General features: G+C 39.2%; 2 protein-coding genes across 2 annotated transcripts; both read left to right on the top strand.

The window, feature by feature from the left end:
- Window positions 1-15150: 15150 nt before the first annotated feature.
- LOC148049458 (olfactory receptor 5AP2-like) lies at window positions 15151-16086 on the top strand. Its single transcript, XM_087715042.1, has one exon. The coding sequence runs from the start codon at window positions 15151-15153 to the stop codon at window positions 16084-16086; it is 936 nt and encodes a 311-aa protein (XP_087571168.1).
- A 5257-nt stretch (window positions 16087-21343) lies between these two features.
- On the top strand, window positions 21344-22279 carry LOC148049457 (olfactory receptor 5AR1-like). Its single transcript, XM_087714957.1, has one exon. It carries the CDS (start codon window positions 21344-21346, stop codon window positions 22277-22279), a length of 936 nt encoding a protein of 311 aa, XP_087571083.1.
- The last annotated feature ends 1210 nt before the right edge of the window (window positions 22280-23489 follow it).

Raw genomic sequence — 23489 nt, 5'->3', positions numbered from 1 at the left:
CCGCAAAGGGGGAGAAGGAGGAGAGGAGGGCTGTCTCCTCCCCCCCAGCGCCTCCCAAATCCCACCAGTACCAATCCTTCCATGATTACTCACCAGTGAGTAAGCGCAGCTGCAACCAAACCAAAAGACGAAATGGAATGGAGACTCGCGCAGGCGTGCTAAGCTAAGTGGAGTCCAGCCAATCAGTGAGCTGGTTGGGATGGAAAATTTTCAGCACGCGGCATGCTGAAAATTTTTCATCCCAGCCAGCTCACTGATTGGCTGGAGTCCAGGCCAATCCAATCAGTGAGCAGCAGGCTGGGCTGGCTTAAATTTGTAGGATAGAACGGAATGATGAGCCAGCCCAGCAAGCTAGCAGCTGATGGGCAGAGGTGCGAGGGAGCTGCAAGCGCCAAAAAAAGCGTGTTTTTTAAGAACGGCGCGGGACGCGGGAAAATTTATGAAAAGGCGTGCCTGTCCCACCAAATGCGGGACGTCTGGTCACCCTAGGTTAAGGGTCTGCAATCCCCAGGCCGTGGCCTACTACCAGGCCTTGAGCCTTTTGGAACCGGCCCACGGAAGTGCTGGGCAAGTGTGCACACATCCCCACTCATATGAGTAGCATGCAAACATTTGCACACATGAACCATTTGCATGAGCAATAGGCCCATATGCCCATCACTCACGCAAAAGGAGCTGCACACATAAGCTTGTCTGCCACTTGTACAAAACCATCCCATCTATCCCTCCCACTGATCTGCAAAGCTGAAAAGGTTGGGGAACTCTTTTCTAATTGCATGTAAGAAATAGCTCTATTCTGCAAACTCCATCAGCTTCCTTGAGAAGGTCCAGTTTGTTAATGCCCCCTCAGCGTTCCCTAGAAAATCTCTAGTTTTCAAGCAAAACTCCTTCTCTTTCAAGTCTGTTAACAACAAATTAATTTCCAAGTCATCCACGTCTGATTTAACTATCTGAATGTCTTCTTTAGGATATTTGAAATTCATATAATACAAATTCATACAAATTTTATCTAATTTTTCACTTAAAACTCGTAAGTTGGCAAACATTTTTTGGTGAAATGTTTCCAAGAAGGCTTTAATGTTAAAAGCATCTGAGTCCTATCTCTCTTTTCTTGTATCTTTTTGGGGGGTTTACAGAGAATGTAATAATGTATAATATTCAAAGTTATTAATTTATTGTTGCTTTGAATTTTTTATACATAGAAATCTCTTATACAGCCAAGCTTTCACAGGAGAATGTAAACAGTTCTTTTTCAAGGACAAAGAGAATAGATGTTCCATAACAGCGTATCCACAGAAGAAGCTGAGATAATAATTATCACGGCAGACAGAGAGAGAAAAGTGGGGGGGGGGAGTTCCCATCTTTTTTAAAATAAGAAAGCAAGAACATACAGTACTGTTCAAAAGAGTTAGGCAGTTGTGGAGGAATGCTGTAAATTAAGAATGTTTTCAGAAATAGAAATCAAAATGGTTTATTTTTATCAATTAACAAAATGGAAACTAAATGAACAGAAGAGAAATCCAAATGTTTGGCGTGATCACCCTTTGCCTTCAATTCTTCTAGGTACATTTGCAGGGTTTTTGAAGGAAGGATCTTTCAAAGTTGTTCCAAACATCTTAGAGAACTAATATCTATGGACATATGCTGACTCAAATCCTTCTGTCTCTTCATGTAATTCCAAATAGACTCAAAGATGTTGAAATTAGGGCTTTGTGGGGGCCAAATCATAACTTACAGGACTCCTTATTCTTCCTTACACTGAAGATCGTTCTTAATGATGTTGACTGTATATTTGATGCTGTTGTCCTGCTGCAGAATAAATTTGGGGCCAATCCCACGCCTTTCTGATGGTATGGTATGATATATTTCTCAGCATTGAGGACACCATTGATCCTGACAAAAGCTCTAACTCCATTTGCAGAAATGCAGCCCCCAAACATGTAAGGAACTTCCACCATGTAATGAACCTCCACTGTTTCCTACAGATACCCATTATTGTACCACTCTCCAGTTCTTTGGCAAACAAACTGCCGCCTGCTAAAGCAAAATATTTCAAATTTTAGCTCATCAGTACAGAGCACCTGCTGCCATTTTCTGCATTCCAGTTCTTACGTTTTTGTGCATAGTTGAGTTGCTTAGCCTTGTTTCCATGTTGGAGGTATGGCTTTTGGCAGTTTTCTCCCAGTTTTACTACTGGTTCGCTTCACGGGCGTGCCAGACATGCACTGCACAGCATTTGCAGTTCAATGTAAATTGTTCTTCACACATGTGCAGAACAATTTACAGTGAGCTGCACATGCACGTGCACTATTAAACAACATGCCAGCAACTGCAGCAGTGACCGGGGCACCAGTTCGGGGACACGGCCAGCCCGTGTCACTGCCGGTTCTGCAACCCAGGCCAAAATACCACTACCGGTTTGGCCAAACCAGACTGAAACCCATCTTTGACTTTTGGCCATAATTCTTCCATGAGTACCACTTCTGGCAAGACGTCTCCAGACAGTAAATTGGTGTAATTGGGTCCCACTGGTTGCCACTAGTTCTGTGTTGATGGCACTGCTGGACATCTTCCAATGTTGAAGGGAAGTAAACATGATGTGCCTTTTATCTGCTGCATTGTTTCCTTGGCTGACCACTGTGTCTACTGTTCTCAACATTGCCCATTTGTTTGTGCCTCTTCAAAAGAGTTTGAACACCACTTTTTGAAATCCCAATCTGTTTTACAATCTTTGCCTGGGAGAAGTTTTCCTGCTGTAGTATAACTACCTTTTGTCTTGCTCCTGTGCTCAGTTTTGTCATGATGTATGAGACATATCTGTTTCTCACCCAGTTTTAAGCCTCTGCTTCAACAACTGCTTCTGTTTCAGCTAATGACTGTGTTACAATTTATATATGAAACTGATTATCATTAGCACCTGCTTGATATTTATTTATTTATTTATATATTTGTCTTGTATGCCGCCCACTCCCGGAGGACTCCGGGCGGCTCACAAAAGACAAGGGAAAGGGGGGAACGAGACAAAGACAACATATTAAAAACAAAACCAACATTCATAATTTCTGTGGAGGTAGATGCTTCTCAGCTCCCCCCAGCCTGCTGGAACAGCCAGGACTTGGTGGCTTTGTGGAAGGCCGGGAGGGTAGTAAGGATCCGGATCTCAACAGGGAGCTCGTTCCAGAGCTGCAACAGAGAAGGCTCTCCTCCGGGGAGTCGCCAGCCGACGTTGGCTGGCAGATGGAATCTGGAAGAGACCCAACCTGTGCGATCTAATAGGTCTGAGAGAGGTAATCGGCAGGAGGCGGTCTCTCAGGTACCCAGGTCCGATGCCATGTAGGGCTTTATAGGTAGCGACCAGCACCTTGAAGCGGATTTGGAGACTAATAGGTAGCCAGTGCAGCTCGCGGAGGATAGGTGTAAAGTGGGTGTACCTTGGTGCACCCACAATCGCTCGCGCGGCTGCATTCTGGACTAATTGGAGTCTTCGAACACTCTTCAAGGGCAGCCCCATGTAGAGCGCATTACAATAATCCAGTCTTGAGGTCACAAGGGCGTGAGTGACTGTCTGAAGGGCCTCCCAATCCAGGTAGGGTCGCAATTGGTGCAGCAGGCGAACCTGGGCAAAGGTCCCCCTGGTCACAGCCGACAGATGGTGTTCTAGAGTCAGCTGTGGGTCCAGGAGGACTCCCAAATTGCGAACCCTCTCTGAGGGGCATATAATTTCACCCCCCAGCCTGAGAGATGGAACAGTTGGACAATCTTTGGGAGGGAACATCAGAAGCCATTCGGTCTTGTCTGGATTGAGTGCCAACTTGTTTGCTCCCATCCAGACTCTAACAGCCTCCAGGCACTGGCACATCACTTCTACTGCTTCGCTGAGTTGGCACGGGGCAGACAGATACAGCTGCGTATCATCTGCATATTGGTGATACTTAATCCCGTGCCGGCGTATGATCTCACCCAGCGGCTTCATGTGGATGTTAAATAGGAGGGGGGACAGGACCGAACCCTGAGGCACCCCATACTTGAGGGGCCTTGGGGTCGATCTCTGCCCTACGACCAACACCGACTGCGACCTGTCCGAGAGGTAGGAGGAGAACCACCACAAAACTGTGCCTCCCACCCCCACCTCTCGCAACCGTCGCAGAAGGATACCATGGTCGATGGTATCGAAGGCCACTGAGAGGTCAAGAAGCACAAGGATAGAGGAGTGACCCCTATCCCTGGCCCGCCAGAGATCATCGATCAGCGCAACCAAAGCAGTTTCCTTGCTGTAACCAGGCCTGAAACCCGACTGAAAAGAGTCTAGATAATCGGCTTCATCCAAGGACCGTCAGAGTTGCGAGGCCACCACTTTCTCAACAACCTTCCCTACAAAGTTGCTCAAAATGGCTGGGTCCGAAGACGATTTCTTCAGGAGGGGTCTCACCACCACATCCTTTAGGAGGGGTGGGAAGATTCCCTCCTGGAGAGAGGTGTTCACAATCGTCTGGATCCAGCTGCGTGTCACCACCCTGCTGGTCGAGACCAGCCAGGAGGAACATGGGTCCAGTATACAAGTGGAGGCACTCACCGCTCCCATGGCCTTGTCCACTTCATCAGGAGAAGCCTGTTGAAACTCAATCCATAAAGCATGCTCAAGACCCTCCCCTGGTACCTCGGCTGGTATTGTGCAATTGGAGTCCAGCTCTGTCCGAATCCGAGCGACTTTATCTGTCAAATACTGAACAAATTCCTCAGCTCTACCCTGTAGAGGGTCACCCGCATCCCTCCCTTTCAGGAGGGAGCGGGTTATTCTAAACAAGGCGGCTGGGCGCGATTCAGCGGATGTAATAAGGGCGGCAAAATGCGAACAATAATTGACTAATCATACATCTGACTCTAATCCTATAAAATCCCTGACATTGTTCAAGTGTGCAAGTGTAAGAATGAATGCTGTTTTGAAGGCAAAGGGTCATCACACCAAATATTGATCTGATTTGCATTTCTCCTCTGTTCATTTCTATTTTGTTAATTGATAAAAATTAACTATTAACATTTTATTTCTGAAAACATTTTTAATTTACAGCATTTTTGCACAACTGCAAAATATTGCAAAATATTGCATGCAAAAATCAAATGAAGCAATGAAGTACTTTTAGAAAAACTGGTAAAATACAAAATTGCTAGAGTAAAAATCCCATTTAAATCAGATCAAGTCACTTTCACTGCAAAGGAAAAAACATCCCACCAACCTTCTTGCACCGAAAGAAAAAGTATTGTAAAACTCTGGAATAAATTGATGAAAATTTATATTTGTAATCAAGCAAAAGAGTGTAAAGCAAATCAGCATTCAGCTAGGCTATTAACAAACATCAAAAAGTAAAGATAAAAACAGAGGCAAACCTATAAATACAAACAGCAACTGGAAAAAAAATAGAGACCCAACCACTCCAGCCATTCTTACCAAGCAGTGACTTGCGGTGAGCTTTATGGCTGGTGAGGCAAAGCCCTTGCGCGGCTTTCCAAAAGCCCCACTGAAGCCCCGCCACTGTGTCCGCCATACAGGCAGGATGCGTCCCGCTCTATAGTGGACACAGTTCTGGGGCTTCGGTGGGGTTTTCCGAAAGGGCAGCACTCCGAAGGCGGCATAAGCCACAGCCAGGGCAGAGGGGAAAGCAGCGGCAGCAGAGGAAGTGGCAGCGGTGGCCGATGAAGTTCCCATGATGCAAAGTGCCCTGCCGCCACTGAAACTGACATTCACACTGCCACTTAGGCCGCAGGCGGGTGGCAGCATCGGCGGTGGCATGAATGTCGGCAGCGGCAGCGGCGGGGCACTTAGCATCGCGGGAGCCGCCAAGCGCCTTTGCTGCAGACCCGGGTAATGGCGCTCCTGCGATGCAAAGTGCCCCGCCGGGCACTTTGCATCGCGGGAGCCGTCAAGCACCTTTGCTGCAGACCCGGGTCTTGGCGGCTCCCGTGATGCAAAGTGCCTCACCGGACACTTTGCATCGCGGGAGCCATCAAGCGCCTTTGCTGCAGACCCGGTTCTTGGCAGCTCCCACGATGCAAAGTGTGCCGCTGGGCACTTTGCGTCGCGGGAGCCGCCAAGCGCCAAGACCCGGGTCTGCAGCAAAGGCGTGTGGCGGCTCCCACAATGCAAAGTGCCCCACCGGACAATCATTTGGAATACATTCTATCATCTTATTATTTTCCATAGCCATAGCTGTATGAATACTTTGAGTCATTCTCTGCAAATATTAATTTAAACTAAAATAGATATTGATATATAAAAAAAAAACTTGTAAAACAAATATTTTTATTATTTTGTTTGTATGTTTTGTTTGATTTTTTTTTTCTATTTCAAACTTTTTTATTTTTCTTTAAAAAAAACAAACACAAATATGTCATCATTTGTCAATCATTAAGACATTGAAGTACAATTTTTTTTGTTGTGTGTACCCCTCCCTCCCTCCACCCCCCCATCCCCCCTCCTCCTTCCCCCCCCGACTTCCCAGAACCCGTACACGGTATGGATTTTTAACTAACACAGTCTAAAATCTATTGAGAAAAAAGAAATAAAGAAATTAATGACATTCTAGATTGAACTTAGCTTCTTCTTACTGAACTAACTTTTAACAGTTTAAATCATTTCTGATCTTAAGCATAGGCTAACTGGAATTTCTTAGTCCCGTATTTATTTTGTATATAGTCAATCCATTTTTTCCAGTCTCGTTTATATCTCTCATTTGAATGATCTTTGAGATATGCCGATATTTTAGCCATTTCAGCTAAGTTTGTTACTTTCAATGTCCATTCTTGGATTGTAGGCAAGTCTTCCTTCTTCCAATATTGCGCCACCAACAGTCTTGCTGCAGTTATCAGGTGCAGAATCAAATTGGTCTCTACCACTGTAAAATCAGTACATATACCTAGTAAAAATAACTGAGGAATAAACTTTATCCTTCTTTTAAAAACATTTTGCATAACCCACCATATTTTTATCCAAAATGCCTTAACCTTTTGGCAGGTCCACCATATATGATAATATGTAGCATCGAGAGAACCACACCTCCAACATTTAGGCTGTACATTCGGATACATAGAAGCCAACTTTTTAGGATCTAAATGCCATCTATAGAACATCTTGTAAAAATTTTCTCTCAGATTTTGAGCGTGTAAATTTCACATTTCTTACCCAAATTCTTTCCCATGTATCCAACATTATTGGTTCCTCAATATTTTGAGCCCATTTTATCATACAATCTTTAACTAATTCTGTTTCCGAATCCATCTGTATTAATACATTATATATCCTCTTTATATGCATTAAGCTTTGATCTCTTATTTGTTTAAACAGATTATCCTCAACTTGAATAAAGCCAATTTTTTGATCTATTTTCCACCTAGCCTGTAACTGCCCATACTGGAACCATGTTTGAACTACCTTCTCCTCTTTTAATACCTCTAAAGATTTTAATTGTAATACCCCGCTTTCCGAGGTAAGAAGCTGTCTGTAAGTAAATCTGTCCTGTTTTTGTGCTGTATTCATATTTTCAATTGCATGTCTAGGAATTGCCCACATGGGTATCTTGTCATTTAATTTATATTGGTATTTCTTCCAAACCCGCAATAAAGCATTTCTTAAAATATGACTTTTAAAGTTCTTATCCAATTTTTTGTTGAATAACAGGTAGGCATGCCAACCAAATACCAGATCGTGTCCCTCAATGTTCAATATTCTATCATTGGTTAAATGAATCCAATCACTAATTACAGATAATGCCACTGCATCATAATATAGTTTTAAATTAGGTAGTTTCAATCCTCCTCTCTCGCGTACATCTTGCATTATTTTCATCTTTACCCTCGGCTTCTTTCCTGCCCACACAAATTTGTTGATACCCTTCTGCCATTCTAAAAGGTTCGCATCTTTTTTAAGTATAGGTAACATTTGGAAAAGAAATAAAAATTTTGGTAAAATGTTCATTTTCACTGCCGCTATCCTGCCCAGCAAAGATAAGTGCAATTTCTCCCATTTTTTCATCTCTGTCTGTATGCTATGCCAAAGTGGTTCATAATTATGCTTATATAATTTCCCATTTGAAGTTAAAATGTTAACTCCGAGATATTTGACTTTTTTAACTACCTCACATCCTAGCATCACTCCTAATTCTTCCTTTTGTTTAATATTCATATTTATAGCTAATATTTTGGTTTTTCCTAAATTTATTTTAAAGCCAGACACTTGACCATATTGATTAATCGTATTCATTAAAACCATACTGGATTCCTGCGGTTGTTCCAATATTATGACCAAATCATCCGCAAAAGCGCGGACTCTATATTCTTGCTGCCTAATCTTGATCCCTTTTAAACCATCCAAGCCCCGTATTTTATTCAACAATACTTCCAAAGTTATAATAAACAATAATGGGGACAAAGGGCAGCCCTGTCTTGTACCTTTTCCAATTTGAAAAGAGTCTGTTAAACTTCCATTGACTATGATTTGTGCTGTTTGCTGTTGGTATATTGCTTTAATTGACTGTAAAAAATTATCTCCTATCTGCATTTTTTGCAATATCTTCAGCAGAAATTGCCAGTTAACTCGATCAAAGGCCTTCTCAGCATCCAAAAATATAAACGCAGCAGGGATCTGGTTGTTCTTTCCCAAATATTCTAATGCATTAATAATTAATCTGACATTACTTTTCATCTGTCTCCCTTGTATAAAACCTGTTTGGTCCGTATGTATCAATTGTTGAATGACCAACATTAACCTATTTGCTAATATTTTAGTAAAAATTTTATAATCTACATTCAGTAATGAAATGGGTCTATAATTTTTGGGTTGAGTAGTATCTTGATCTTCTTTGGGTATCAAAGATATAAACGCTGTCTTCCAAGATGGAGGGACTTTACCTTCCGTTTGAATCATATTAAATAATTCTCTAAGAGGTTCTACCATTTCTAACTGTAAATTTTTGTAGTAAACCGCTGTCAAGCCATCTGTACCTGGTGCTTTCCCTGGCTTTAATTGCTTAATTACCTGCAGGATTTCCCCCGAGGTTATTGGTTGATTCAATTTTTGCCTGTGTTCTTTTCTAACTGAAGGTATTTTCTCCTTGTCTAAATATTTGTCTATGTCTAAACCATTAATTTTATCCCCTTTATACAGTTCTGTAAAAAATTCCCAGAAAGCCTTTTGAATCTCTTCCTGTTGGAACACCTCCTTCCCTCTGTAAATCAGTTTAGATATATTTCGAGTTTTCCTTTTTTTCCTAATCTGATAAGCTAACCATCTGCCAGGTTTGTTTGCATTACAAAAAGTATTGTGTTTTGCATATAATAAATTAGTAGCTACCTGGTCAGAGATCAACATGTCAAATTGAGATTTTAATATGTTAATAGCTTCCTTAACCTTTGTATCGTCTGGTTTCCTTGTTAACTCCAGCTCTTTTCTCTTAATTTCCTCTTCCAGTTCTGTTCGTTTTAACCCTTGCTTATTTCTATGTGTTTTATTTATATTCATCAAAACTCCTCTCATATACGCTTTGCTTGCATCCCATACAAATTCCATAGATGTACCCTTATTCATATTCAAAACAAAATATTCAGATAGTAATTTTTTACAATCATTAATATAGTTTTCATATCTAAATAAATTTTCATTCAGTCTCCAAAACCTTCTTGCCTGCACTACCCTTCCCAACTCCATCCAAACTGGGTTATGGTCCGAAAGGACTCTAGCTGCAATCTTTGTTTTCTTGACCCTAGAAAGCAAATCATTAGTGGTTAGAATAAAATCAATCCTTGAAAGGGATTGATGCCTGTCCGAGAAGAAAGTGAAGTCATATTCCTCTGCATTTCTTTCTCGCCAGATATCTCTCAATTCAAAATCATCCATAATGTCAAAGAAAGATTTGGGTAACTTTGCTCGCATCTTGGTATTTAGGCGGGAAATCTTAGTGTCTATCACTCCATTCCAGTCACCCAATAGTATACAGGAACTATAGTCCCACTGTACTAATTTAGCATGAAGATTTCTATAGAATCTATCTTGCTGTTGATTGGGAGCATAAATTCCCAAAAGTAATGTCTTTTTCCCTTCTAAGATTAAGTCTAAAGCAATATATCTTCCGAAGGGATCTGCTTCTATTAATTCAGCTTTCATATCTTTTCTTAAGTATACAACTATACCATTCTTCTTTTCCATAGCAGAAGCTGCAAAATGTTGACCAAGTTTTGAGTTGATCAAATATTTTTGATCAGTTGACTTGATATGAGTTTCTTGCAAACAAATTACATCGTTCTTAAACTGTTTAAGATAATGAAATATTTTCTTCCTCTTCTGTGGAGAGTTCAGTCCGTTGACATTCCATGTTAAAATCTTAGTTGTCATCTTTGGTTGGTTGAAGCATTTTTAGAGCTTCCTGCACGGCCTGTTTAACCTTAGGTCTAGCTCCTCCCACTGCTTCCAGATTTGTTGTTGTAGTTCCTTGATCGATGGCCGATGATTGTTGATGCTGTTGCTTCTTAGCTTGTTTCTCCATACGTCTAGTAGTCATGCGGCTAGGTCTTGGTTCCATAGCACCTTGCACTTCTAGAGAAGAGAGATGCTCCATCTTGTCTGGTGGTTGTGTAGTTTGCTGTCTATCCTGTCCTTCTTGTGGTCTTTCTCTAGGTCCAGATGGTGCAGGGTGTCCGGCCTTCAATATATTATAATAAAAATCTCGGGCTTTCCATACAGAGTTGAGGCGGTACCTTTGCTTATCAAATGTAAATATGATGCCGAATGGTGCATCCCATCTATACTGTATCTGACGATTTCTGAGTTCTTTGACCAAAAAAGCGTAGTCTCTTCTGGCTCTTAACATTTGAGGTGGTATCTCTTTCAAAACAGCCAGGTCTTGACTGCCAATTTGAAGCTTAGTGTTATAAGACGCTTGCAGTACCATATTTCTGAACTCTCTTGTAGTAAAATATATAACGATGTCTCGAGGAAGCTGCTTCTGCTTTGCCAGCCAGGAGTTAACGCGGTAAGCTTTGTCAATTTGCCAGCCTTGGTTGGTCCCTGGTCTTCCCATCAGGCGGTCAAAAGCTTCCGATAGGATCTGTTTCAGGTTCTCCTGTTTCTCCTCACGCAGCCCCCTTACTCTTAATGCGAACTCCATTTGTCGGTACTGTATCATAATAATTTCTTTTTCAGCATTTTCCACTTTTTGTTCCACCACCTCTGTTTTCAATGTCAAGTTAGCATTGGCATCATTAAGAACCTCTAGAGTATCTTCCACTCCAGAAATATGTTCTGTTAATACAGTTACAAGACTCAGCATGTCGTCTCTAATTTTATCAACCTTAGCCTCAAATTTCTCATACAACTCCTGTTTAAGTCCTTTTATTTCACTTTTAATTTCACTTTTAATTTCTTCTTTCATTTCTTTTATTTCCTCTTTTCTCTCCTCTCTATTATCTCTAAATTTATCTTCCATTTTAATTGTCTGTGCATTAAGAGCCTCGCTTAGATTACTCAGAAAAAATTCTTTCGTTAACACATCCCCAGCAGGGGGCGTAGGAAGCGGAGGCTGCAGCTTTGTGCCAGGCACTGAGGATGTGCCCCTGGAAGTAGAGGGTGACGACTTCAAGTTAATATTTGGTTTTGAGGCCATTTCAAAATTTGTCTGCCTGCAGTTAATAAAACTCTATTGCCTAAATATACAGCTTTAAGTAAAGAGGCTTTTATTTTGAAGTTTAAGGCTTGGCAAAAGTTTCAGTGAGTAAACATTGTAACAAGACCGTTCAACAGATTCATCACCATTTAACTTCCAAATAAGCAAAGTTAATGAAGGAGTAAAATTCTTCTATTGTGAAACCAAAACATATGATAAGCTATCTCTTTTGTTTTGAATTCTTTTGAAGTCTTGTGAGAATTAGCAAAAAGTGTTCGTTATTACCGGAGAAACCAGCCTGCTCGGCGCCATTTTAAAAGCCTCTGAGTAAATAATTTTTCGGAGGAGAAAAAGAGAAGAAGCTAAAATGTTGATAAGCAATTATTGTCCTCGCAGTAAACGGATTCAGCTCGTGATAAGATTAAATCAAACAAAACTTAGAGCAGAGTGGGAGAGACCTACTTTGTCCTGCACAAGGCAGTTTGAAGTTCCCAGCACGGACAGCCGTTCTGCCTTGGGCTAGCCCCCCTTTCCTTGCAAGCACAAAAGCTGCAAAAATCGAAGAGCATTTGCCAGCAAAACAGTTTCTTCTTTCCCTCTTGCCTGAAGGATAAGAAAACCTGATAAGACGTCAGATGGAAGATCCTCTAAACAGGTACGTAGCCAGGAATTCGGAGGCAGCTGATTTTTTGCTGCCCCCACCAGTAAGCTCCTCCCAGGAAGTCGTAAAACAAATATTTCAGTACAAATTTAAATGTATATTAAATGTTAGCTAGTTAAAGATATTGCAGGTTAATGGGGAAATAAGAGACCGCTAAGTCTTCTGATGGTTCTGCTCTTGGCAGCTCCCGCGATGCAAAGAGGAGAGTTGAACTTGCTCACACAGGCACGTTTTACAAGCAAGGCTCCTGCTGCTAGATTGCGCAGTCACTCAAGTGCAAGGCATGATTCACTGTTCCCAGATCAGGAGGCGGGAGAATCAGTGCCTCCTTTGCATACGAAATTTTTCGCTTTTTAACCCTTGCTTAACTTTTAAAAGGTGAAAAATTCCTTATGCAAAGGAGGCCCCTAGTTCTCTTGCCTCCTCCTATAGTTAACACTAAGCAGACTCTAAGCCGCTGTAACTTGGAGTCTGGTAGCAACTACCTTGGCTTTAATTATTTTTAAAAAAATCTTTAAAATTATTTCCTTTTCCTGAGGAGACTGGTGAGACCCCACCTCACTGCACATCCCTGTTACCAAGAATTGTAATCCTCTAGAACAGTTTTTCTCAACCTTGGTGACTTTAAGTCCTGTGGACTTCAACTGCCAGAATCCCCCAGCTACCACAGCTGGCTGGGGAATTCTGGGAGTTGAAGTCCATAGGACTTAAAGTCGCCAAGGTTGAGAAACACTGCTCTAGAATAGATTCTCTGCCCATGATAGTCCAAGGATAATCATGGGTCATTCCTAGTTACTCCTGCATTCAAAACTGGGGAGCATGCTGCCAAAGAACCGGCTTTGACTAACAAGTTAGCTGTTCGTTGGCAGGGAGAAAAAAATGCCTCACTCCTCAGAAGGCCATTTTCTGGGAATCTTCATGCCAAATTTATTTTATAAATTTTTATATTTATAATTATAAATTATTATAAATATAAATAATTATATTTATAATATAAATAATTATAAATATTATAAATGCAATATTTATAATTCCAACTTTTGTTAACAACTTTACCAGACTCTAACACACCTGACATACCAAAACAACTGGTTAATTCCTTTAAAACTAAAATATATACAATTAGGTCTACAAATATGGGTTACCAATAAATCAGTTTGATATGCAGATGTTAAAAAATGAGGAGAATAAAGAACTAGAGTTTCTTGTATTACCTAGACAATGGAAGAGTATGTTAACCTCTAGAGCAAGAATGCCAATCAACTTCAAATGATCACTTATACAACAAAAAGTAATAGTTAGCAGTTATTGGATTCTATTATGTTTGCATAGAAAAGGACTGTCAAAAACAACATTGTTATTTTATTATTACAATGCCCTGTACTTTAATCTTAAGGTCACTCAATTGGCAAGTTAATGATTCAAATAAAAGTGTTCGTATGGCATAATGAGTTTTCTTAGTGAATCCCATCAAAAGTTTGAACTAATTATGCATAGAAACTATACAGTGGGAATTTGAATTCCCAGTAGGTCCTCAAGTGTATTTTGCCAAGATATTGTAATGAGATTTTAATAAATTGATTCTTAACTAATGGTAAGCAAAGTATAAAATGATAAATTCTATCCAGATGGTCCATCTCTCATCTTTTGAAATGGAATCTTTATTTCAAATCTGGTAAGTTCTTTAATTGAGCACTTCTACTTAGCTGAATAAAATGTTAATGCTTATATCTTTCTCTTCTTCCTCCTCTTCAGCATATTTTTTTTCAGATAGATATAGGAATATTCAACTGGTCTGATATAAAAATATTGTTCTGTGTTTTACTTAGAATTCTCTTGTCACCCAAACTCCAAAAGCTTCTTCATGATACTTTGTTTGAACTAAATATCTCGTAATACATGAAGAATGAAGTTCATGAGTCAATAGATGGTTCCTTCTTTCTTCTAGCTTACTGAAGTCTATAGAGAGAGTCTATAGCAGCTAATCCTCTTAATTGTACATTGAAGCAAAAGGTTGCTTATTATCTCCCTATTTATATTACTTATAATATAGTAAACATATCCATATTAAAATCCAATTAATCTATGGCATTCATCTAAAAAATATTTCATCTTAGAAAAAGAAATATTAGATAGAACAGTGCTGCAGGACAAGGCTATAAATAATATACCTTAATGAGCCACTTGGAAATGTTCTAAAATGAATTGTAAATGTCAAGTTTATAGTTTACAAATTGGAATTAATTTCAGATGCAGGTGGAATGATTATTGGTGCATAGGAGCCAATAGATGACAATGATTCTTACACAGAACATTTCCTGCAGACATGGATTATATTTCTGCCTGAGGTTTTTAGGAGAGAATTATAAATCCACACAGTGACTGATCACCCTGACTTCTTTGGAGAGTACTAGAATGCAATGGAAAATACATTTTAGTAAGAAGTCTACATTCTTGCCCACAGAGATATGCTTCCTTCAATATGCAGAGAGATCATGATAGGTATGAAACTATCGTTTGTTAATTGACATTGTACTCCTATTTAATAATGTGCACAGACTCCAGTGCAACAGTGTACTTTGAAAAGAGAATATTTGTCAAGAGCCCATAATTAACTCATAAATAACCAATTTCATTGTATTTAAGTACAATGACAATAAAGATTATACTTATAATTAAAAAAACTCATATATACCAAAAGGAGTAATACTGCTTTCGAAACAAATGGCTCCTTTTTAGGTTGGGTTTTTCTTAGTCTTCTCCCTTGGGGATTCTCAAACAATCCAATAGTACTCATACTGCTGTAAAGCTTTCCCTCTTTTTTATTCAGGGAAATAAACAATGCAGAGAAATCAAACCACTGTGACTGAGTTCTTCCTTGTTGGATTCATGGACCACCCAGAGCTTCAGATCCCCCTCTTCATCTTGTTTCTACTCATCTACCTCATCACTCTGGTGGGAAACATTGGGATAATCATCCTGACAAAAATTGATACTAAGCTTCACACACCCATGTACTTTTTTCTTAGAAATCTCTCCATTGTAGACATTGGTTATTCTACAGCGATTGCCCCCAAATTGTTGACAACATTTGTGGTAGAACATTCAACCATCTCCTTCACAGGATGCACCACACAATTCTTCTTTATTGCCATCTTTGTGACCATTGAAGGTTGCCTTCTGGCTGTGATGGCATATGATCGCTTCACAGCAATATGCAACCCATTGTTGTATTTTGTAATCATGTCAAAGAAGTGTTGCATCCTCTTAGTCATAACTGTATATGTTTGTGGCTTTGTAAGTTCAACAGTCCAGACCATATTTATTTTTAACTTGAATTTTTGCAGCTCAAATAAAATTAATCATTTCTTCTGTGATGCTCCCCCAATTCTTCAATTGTCCTGTTCAGATACACACATTGCTCACTTTGTGCATTTTATTTTATCCACTACAATTACACTGACAACTTTTCTGGCTGTTTTGATCTCCTATATTGCCATTGTTATTGCCATCCTGAAGATCAGCTCTGCCCAGGGAAGATACAAAGCCTTCTCCACCTGTGCCTCCCATCTCACCACTGTGACCATTTTCTTTGGAACCATCATCTTCATGTATATACGACCTGGCTCCAATTTCTCATTGGATAAAGACAAAATCATATCCATCTTTTATACTCTTGTCATCTCCTCACTTAATCCACTCATCTACAGTCTGCGGAACAAGGAAGTAAAGGATGCTTTTAGAAGAATGCTAAGCAAGATAATATTGTTGAAATAAAAATGGTATAAATGTGACATGTCAAAAAAGAAAGCCATTGTTGCATTTCTCTATGAAAAATGCTACTGAATGCTTGATAATATTTTGAACAGGTGAGAAAAGAGCTATAATTTTATATAGGTTATTCAAAAGAATAAATGAAAATTAAAAAAATTAAAGGACAAAATATTTTTAAACAGATCAAAAGAAGAATAATTTTTTATTAATCAAAGCAAATAAAATTATTTTTGAATCTTTTTCCTGTGTAAATGCATGTACAGTATGGATAGAAAAATTGAAGTGCAAAAGAATGTGTCAAAATCAACCATTTGATCATAAAACAAAATTTAGATGTAATGTGTATGTAGATGTAATTCAGACGTAACTTTATTATTCTGTTGGCACCAAAGTGTATGGAACTGATAGAATGTCTATGTCAATTAATTAGTAAAGTGGATCATATCTGTTCAGTATTGCTTAATTGCTCTCATTTAAACTACTTCAGTCAATTTTAGCAACATTCCTTCAAAATACCTTATAATGAAAATATGCTTTGTGGGTTATAAAACATCTGTTACAAGACCATCATGACTGAATACAGTTGTTCAATGATCAGCGATAAGTTGTGTGTTATTTTATGAAGTATTAACTACTGGAAGCCAACAATAGGTGTTGTTGTTGTTGTTTTGCATTTTTTTTAAAATTTTGTTCAAAAGTAAATTAAAATACAGAAGTCCCCAAAATCCCAAAAAATCAAAACACAAAACATTTAAGCCATTTAAAAGGTGCATTTAAAAACCAAACACATATACACATATTATCCTCCTAATTGAATACTGATTAATACATTACTACAGTATTAATTCCTACTTCTTTCAAAACAAGCCCCTCCCCATTTTTAAGATAGTAAACTATTTGCAAATCATTGGTCTGCCCCTATATACTATATTAATAACAACTCTCCCCATGCTGAAGATTCAATGAAATTGCTGCAGCCAGAGAAGCCCTAGAGCAAAAGAGCAAAGACACAGACAAGTTCTAAGTGCCAAATTCTATGAGAACTCAGACTTCGAAGATGCAATGCAGGAGAGCGAAAGCAGCATAGAAGAACCCATGGAAGAGGAGGAGGACAAGATGGAAGGATGGATGTTGTAGGAGATGACCCAGCTGAGCTGAAGGGAGGGGTCAAACATTGATCAGTCATGAGTCCCTTCATGCCTAAGATCTAAATCCAGCCCACCTTAAATCCCATTAGTTGTTATCTTGGCACAAGGACCACATTTATGGCATAATCACAGGCTCTGTGACAGGGGATGACTGAGACTCCTTCCCCCAAAACATCAGTAACATCTCTGTATTTACTTGGCAGAGTGGAGAACTTTCTGTTAGGTTTCAGGTAGGGTAGGTGGGTGGGATTCAAAGAGTCAATTGCAATGAGAAAGGCATTGAGAGCTGTTAAAAGCAATAGACCAGTTCCTCCACTTAATAGTGGGATCATGGTGTTCTAACCAAGTGGTCCCCAGCACCAGTAAAAGATCAATGGCAATGGAGATTTCAGAGGAACAGTGGGGGTCTTGAGTTTCTGGACTGTGGCTAGGCTTATGAAGTCAGCCATTGCCACACAATCTATGCACTGTGCAGTGTGATCCCGGCCCCGTAGGGGATTTTCCTGGTGTGCGCACACACAGGCACAAGAGATGAGAGCAAGAAAGGGGGAGAAAAAGAGAGAAAGATAGAGAAATGAGAAAATGATGGAGAGAGAGAATGAGAGAGAGGGAAAAGAAAGGGTAACAAATCAGAGAGGGAAAGAAGGGGGAGAGAAATGAAAGAGACTGGAGGGAGAGAATGAAAGAGAGGGGAAAAATCAGAGAGAGAGAAGGGGGAGAGAGAAAAATGAAAGAGAGCTGGAGGGAAAGAATGAGAGGGGAACAAATCAAAGAGAGAGAAGGGGAGAGAGAGAGAAATGAAAGAGCTGGATGGAGAGAATGAGAGAGGGAAAAGAGGGAAACAAATCAGAGAGAGGGGAGAGAAAGGAAGAGAAAGAGAGAAAAAGAAAGAAAGAAAGAGGGGGAAGGGAGGGAGAGAGATAGAGAAAAGAGAAAAAAGAAAGAAAAACAAAGAAAGAAGACAAGAGAAAGAAAGAGAGAGAGAGAGAAATAAAGAAAGAAAGAAAGAAGGAAGGGAAGAAAGAAAGAAAAAGAGAGAGAGAAAGAGAAGGAAAGAAAGAAGGAAGGAAGGAAGGAAGAAAAGAAAGACAGAAAGAAAGAAAGAAAGACAGACAGAAAGAAAGAAAGAAAGAAAGAAAGAAAGAAAGAAAGAAAGAAAGAAAGAGAACTTATGGCCACAATGGAGTCCAAATTTTGGTTGCTAAGCAAGAACATTGTTAAGTGAGTTTCACCACATTTTACAAGTTGGCCAAGCCCACCTGGTCACATGACCACCAAGCCATGCCCACCAAGCCACATCCACAGAGGCGAAAATTTTTGGATTTCACTACTGATCCAAATCCAAGTGGGCAGAAAGGCTTGGGGTAATGACAGGTGGAGGCAGCTTTGAAAGTGGCTTGTTGGGGCTGCAAAAAATGCTTTAGTCAACTCGGCTGTTATAGTGGCAAAATGGAGGTCTTGTAGACCAAGGGGGAATACCTTGTTGTATCAGTTGTGTGATTATGGCCTTGTTGAGCCTGCTCTTGAATTGTGCTCGTATGGCTGATTCACTCCAATCCAAATCTGTTGCAAGGAGCTTGAAATCTTCAACATATGCTCTCATGGAGTTGTTGCCCTGGCACAGCTGGCGGATACATTATTTGGCAGTTTCCATTTGAATAACGTCTCCAAAACATTATCTAAATCTAGTAAGGAACTTTGGAAAATTGCCCAGTATGGGATCATTGGTTTCAATGAATAGAAGTGCCCATTTGGCAATGGAGTCGATTAAAAGACTGAGGATGAAGGAAATCCTCAATCTGTTTTTTGGAAACTCCCCTGGTCAGATGCCAGTAAATACTTAGCACTGGGCTTGGTGGCAGCTGGGGTGTGTGTCTTGAAGCTTGGGTATTCTGGCGTCCATGAAAATGTTGGTGAAGAGGAATAATTCAGATTAATGTCAAGTACCAGGGAAATCAGAAAATCCAGGCAGTTCAAATGAGTATTTATTGCAAACTTAAGCTCTCTACAAGAGTGTGAATTACTAATGGTCAAATCAAAGAAAATTGGTGATAGAAAAGAGTCAATTGAATTCAAGGTGGACTGGATCTCTTGTTGCCATGAAGGGACTCATGACTGATGATGTGTTTGACTCATCCCTTAGTTTCAGCCTGTTCATTTGCTGCAGCTAGTAGGGCCAGGACAATAAATATGGAAGCCAAAGGAGATATGCCCAGATAGATAAATAATGACTAGGAACATTTGGAAGAAAGATAAAAAACCCCATGTTACCAGTCCATGTTTGGGTAGATTAAGTCTAACATGCAACATTGGGCTATCAATTCTGCATGATTTGAAAGATATCTTCGTTACTTTGCCACTATTAGTTTGACTTCATTGCTCAAACTTTCAGAGTATGGTTCAGGTTCTTTAATCAATACATCCCTCATCTGCAAGTTAATGTTTCAAATGAAAGTGATCAGACTACATAATGAACTAATTATGTACGATACCTATACAATGGAAATATGAATTCCCAGTAGGACCTCAGGTGTATTTTGCCAAGGGTTGTATTGAGCATTTTAATGATATGTAAATTATGTCAACTGAGATTTTCATGAACTTGGTTTTTAACCCATGATAAATAAAGTATAAAATTAGCAATTCCATCCCAATGTTTCATCTCTCATCTTTGGAAATGCAATCTTCACTTCTAATCTGGTAAGCTAATTAAGCACTTTTAATACCCAAATATACTGTTAAATATTTATATCTTCCTCATCTTTACCCTCATCCTCATTTTCCATCATATTTATACAGACAAATGTAGGAATATTCAAATGTTCTGATGTAAAAATAATGATCTGTGTGTTATGTATTTATGTTACCCAAAGCTTCTTCATGATGCTTTGTGAAAATTAAATCGCTTGTATACATGACATGCAGAAATACAGAATGAAATTCATGAGTCAACAGTATGAGTAGTACTTTATATTGCATTCACTTAGAAGTATTTATACTTGGAAACAAACTATTAGATGGATCTCTGCTGCAGGAAAGGGCTTTACTGTAATTTGTTTAGCTACTTTCAAATGCCCTAAAATGAATTGTAAATGTAATGATTATATGTCACGAACAGGAATTAATTTCAGATTGCAGTTTGATAAATATTGATGCATAGTAGATGCTGATTATTGTTCCACAGAACACATCCTGCCAAAGTTGATTACACTTCTTGCTGAGGACTATAGGAAACAATTGTGTCCAGTTTTGGTCACCATAAGAAAAGATGTTGAGACTCTAGAAAGAATGCAAAGCAGATAAATAAAGATGATTAGGGGACTGGAGACTAAAATACACAATGTTTGCAGGAACTGAGTATGTCTAGACTGTAGGTTAATGAAGAAAGGAGTATAGGGTGTGATATGACAGCAATATTCCAATATCTGAGGGGCTATCACAGAGAAGAGGGGGTCAACTTATTGTCCAGAATATCTAAGAGCAGGGCAAGAAGTAATGGGTGGAAGATAATTAGAGAAGGATCTAACCTAGAACTAATGAGAAATTTCTTGACAATGAAAATTAATCGGTGGCTTGCCTCAAGACGTTGTGTGTGCTCCATCACTGGATGTTTTCAAGAAGAGTTTGGACAAGCATTTGTCTATAATGGTACAGAGTTTTCTCCTCAAGCAGTGGATTGGACTAGAAGACTTCTAAGGCACTTCCAAATCTTCTATTCTGCATTCTGTAAATAAATCCACACATTTTAACTGATAAATAACTCCAACCTTCGTTGGAGAGTACCAGAATGCAATAGAAAATACATTTTAGCATCCTACATTCCTTTCTGGAAATTGCAAGATGATGGTAGGTATGGATCCATTTTTGCCAATTAACATTGCAGGTCTATGTAACGGTGTGCAGGCTCTCCAATAGAGCACTGCATTTTCAAAAAATCTTATTTATAAGGATCCCATAATACAAAATGAGCACTCATGTATTCCAAGCAAACTTTTCCTTTTTAGTTTGGAGTTTTCTTAGAAAATGCCCTTGGGCATTGTCAGACAATCCAACAATAATCATACTGCTCTAAGGTTTTCCCTCTTTTTTATTCAATCAGAGGGAAATAAACAATGCAGACAAATCAAACTACTGTGACTGAGTTCATCCTTGTTGGATTCATGGACCATCCAGAGCTTCAGATACCCCTCTTCATCTTCTTTCTACTCATCTATCTCATCACACTTGTGGGAAACATTGGGATAATCATTCTAACAAAAATTGATACTAGGCTTTACACCCCAATGTACTTTTTTCTTAGAAATCTCTCCATTGTTGATATTAGCCTTTCTACCACCATTGCTCCTAAATTGTTGACAACCTTGGTGATGGAACATTCAACCATCTCCTTCACAGGATGCACCGCACAATTCTTCTTTTTTGCCATCTTTGTGACTACTGAAGCTTGCCTTCTGGCTGTAATGGCATATGATCGCTTCATAGCAATCTGCTACCCATTGCACTATTTTGTTGTTATGTCAAAAAAGCTTTGCATCCTCTTGGTCATAGCTGCCTATGCCTGTGGCTTTGTAAATTCAACAGCCCATACCATAGTTATTTTTAACTTGAATTTCTGCAACTCAAATACTATTAATCATTTTTTCTGTGACGTTCCTCCACTTCTTCCATTGTCCTGTTCAGATACACAGATTGCTCACTTTGTGAATTTCATTTTATCCACTGCATTTGGAGGGACAACTTTTCTGACTGTTTTGATTTCCTACATTGCCATTGTTATTGCCATACTGAAGATCAGCTCTGCCCAGGGAAGATATAAAGCCTTTTCCACTTGTGCCTCCCATCTCACCACTGTGACCATTTTCTTTGGAACCATCATCTTCATGTATGTAGGACCTGGCTCCACGTTCTCATTGGATAAAGACAAAATTATATCAGTCTTTTATACTCTCATCATCTCCTCACTTAATCCACTCATCTACAGTCTGCGGAACAGGGAAGTGAAACATGCATTTAGCAGAATGCTGGACAAGATAACATTGCTAAAATAAAAATAGAATCAACAGTGCTTCCATCATATTTAAAAAAGAGAGCCATATTCGCATTTCTCTGTGGAAAATGCTATTGACTGCTTGATATCTGTTGTTAATTTTCTGACTTGGACAACCTTGATTAGCAGATAAACATACTAAATTTCTGAATAGCTCTGGAAACAATTATGTCAGTTAGAAAGTTATGGAATAGAATGTCTAACACAAAAATTAAACCACTTTTCCCATATCAAATTGATTTTACGGAGAAAGCCAAATTAAAAGATGCAAGAAAATGGTGATTTGGAAAATTTGGAGGAAAATAGCTTTGGATCAACTGATAAATGATGATTTTCTAACATATTCTAGGTTAAGAGGTAAAATTCATCTATCGGATATAACACAAAGAGAATATTTAAAATTACAACTTTTCTTAACAACATTGATAAGCAGCATTTTCAGCTTCAAAGACATCTGAGACATTAGAATTGCTTAATTTCTTTAATGTACTAAAAATGTACTACTGATTTTTCTGTAGCTATTTGTTATCAATAAATCAGTTTGATATGCTGATGCTAAGAAATAGGTGGAATAAGAAATTAGAGGTTCCTATAATGTCTAGATTCCAGACAATGAAAGAGTGTCTTGACTTCTATAGCAAGAGTGTCAACAAAGCATAAATTATGATTTATACAACAGAAAATAATATTTAGAATTTATTGGACTCCATTGTGTTTATGTAGAAAAGGACTGCCAAAAACAGTATTATGTTGGAGATGTAATGATAAGGATGCTACTATTTAAAAACATATGTTCCTACAATGTCCCATACTGTTCTGACCTAGGCTTCCCTGAAGCCGAGTCCTCATCCCAATAAATCCATTTTATTTAATTTACAGTGAATTCCTCTCCAGCAAAATCCCACAGTATTTCAAGATAGTTCACAATTACCGACATTTATCAGGCTTGGAGAGTGGCCAGCCGATATCTTCCAAACACCGCAATACTTGGCAAGAATGCAGGAATGAACTAATTGTCTCCTCCAAACACTCCTCCCCTGCTCCTCTTTTATTCCCTATGGGAGGGGCAATTCACTGTCCACCTGTGACTTTACTCCCAAGTTGACCCTTGTTCCTTAGCTGTTCCCTTCGTCTGGCAACTCTGTGGATGCACACACTGGGAACAGGCTCCAGCTGTTCATCTGCTTCACTGATGTCTAACTCCGAAGGCA

This window comes from Thamnophis sirtalis, unplaced genomic scaffold (assembly GCF_051295495.1).
Source record: "Thamnophis sirtalis isolate CommonGarterSnake01/CBP01778 unplaced genomic scaffold, rThaSir2_p1.2 scaffold_1, whole genome shotgun sequence".
NCBI classification, from domain to species: Eukaryota; Metazoa; Chordata; class Lepidosauria; order Squamata; family Natricidae; genus Thamnophis; species Thamnophis sirtalis.
Note: the sequence above shows the minus strand (reverse complement) of the source record. Positions and strands in the feature narration are given on the sequence as shown.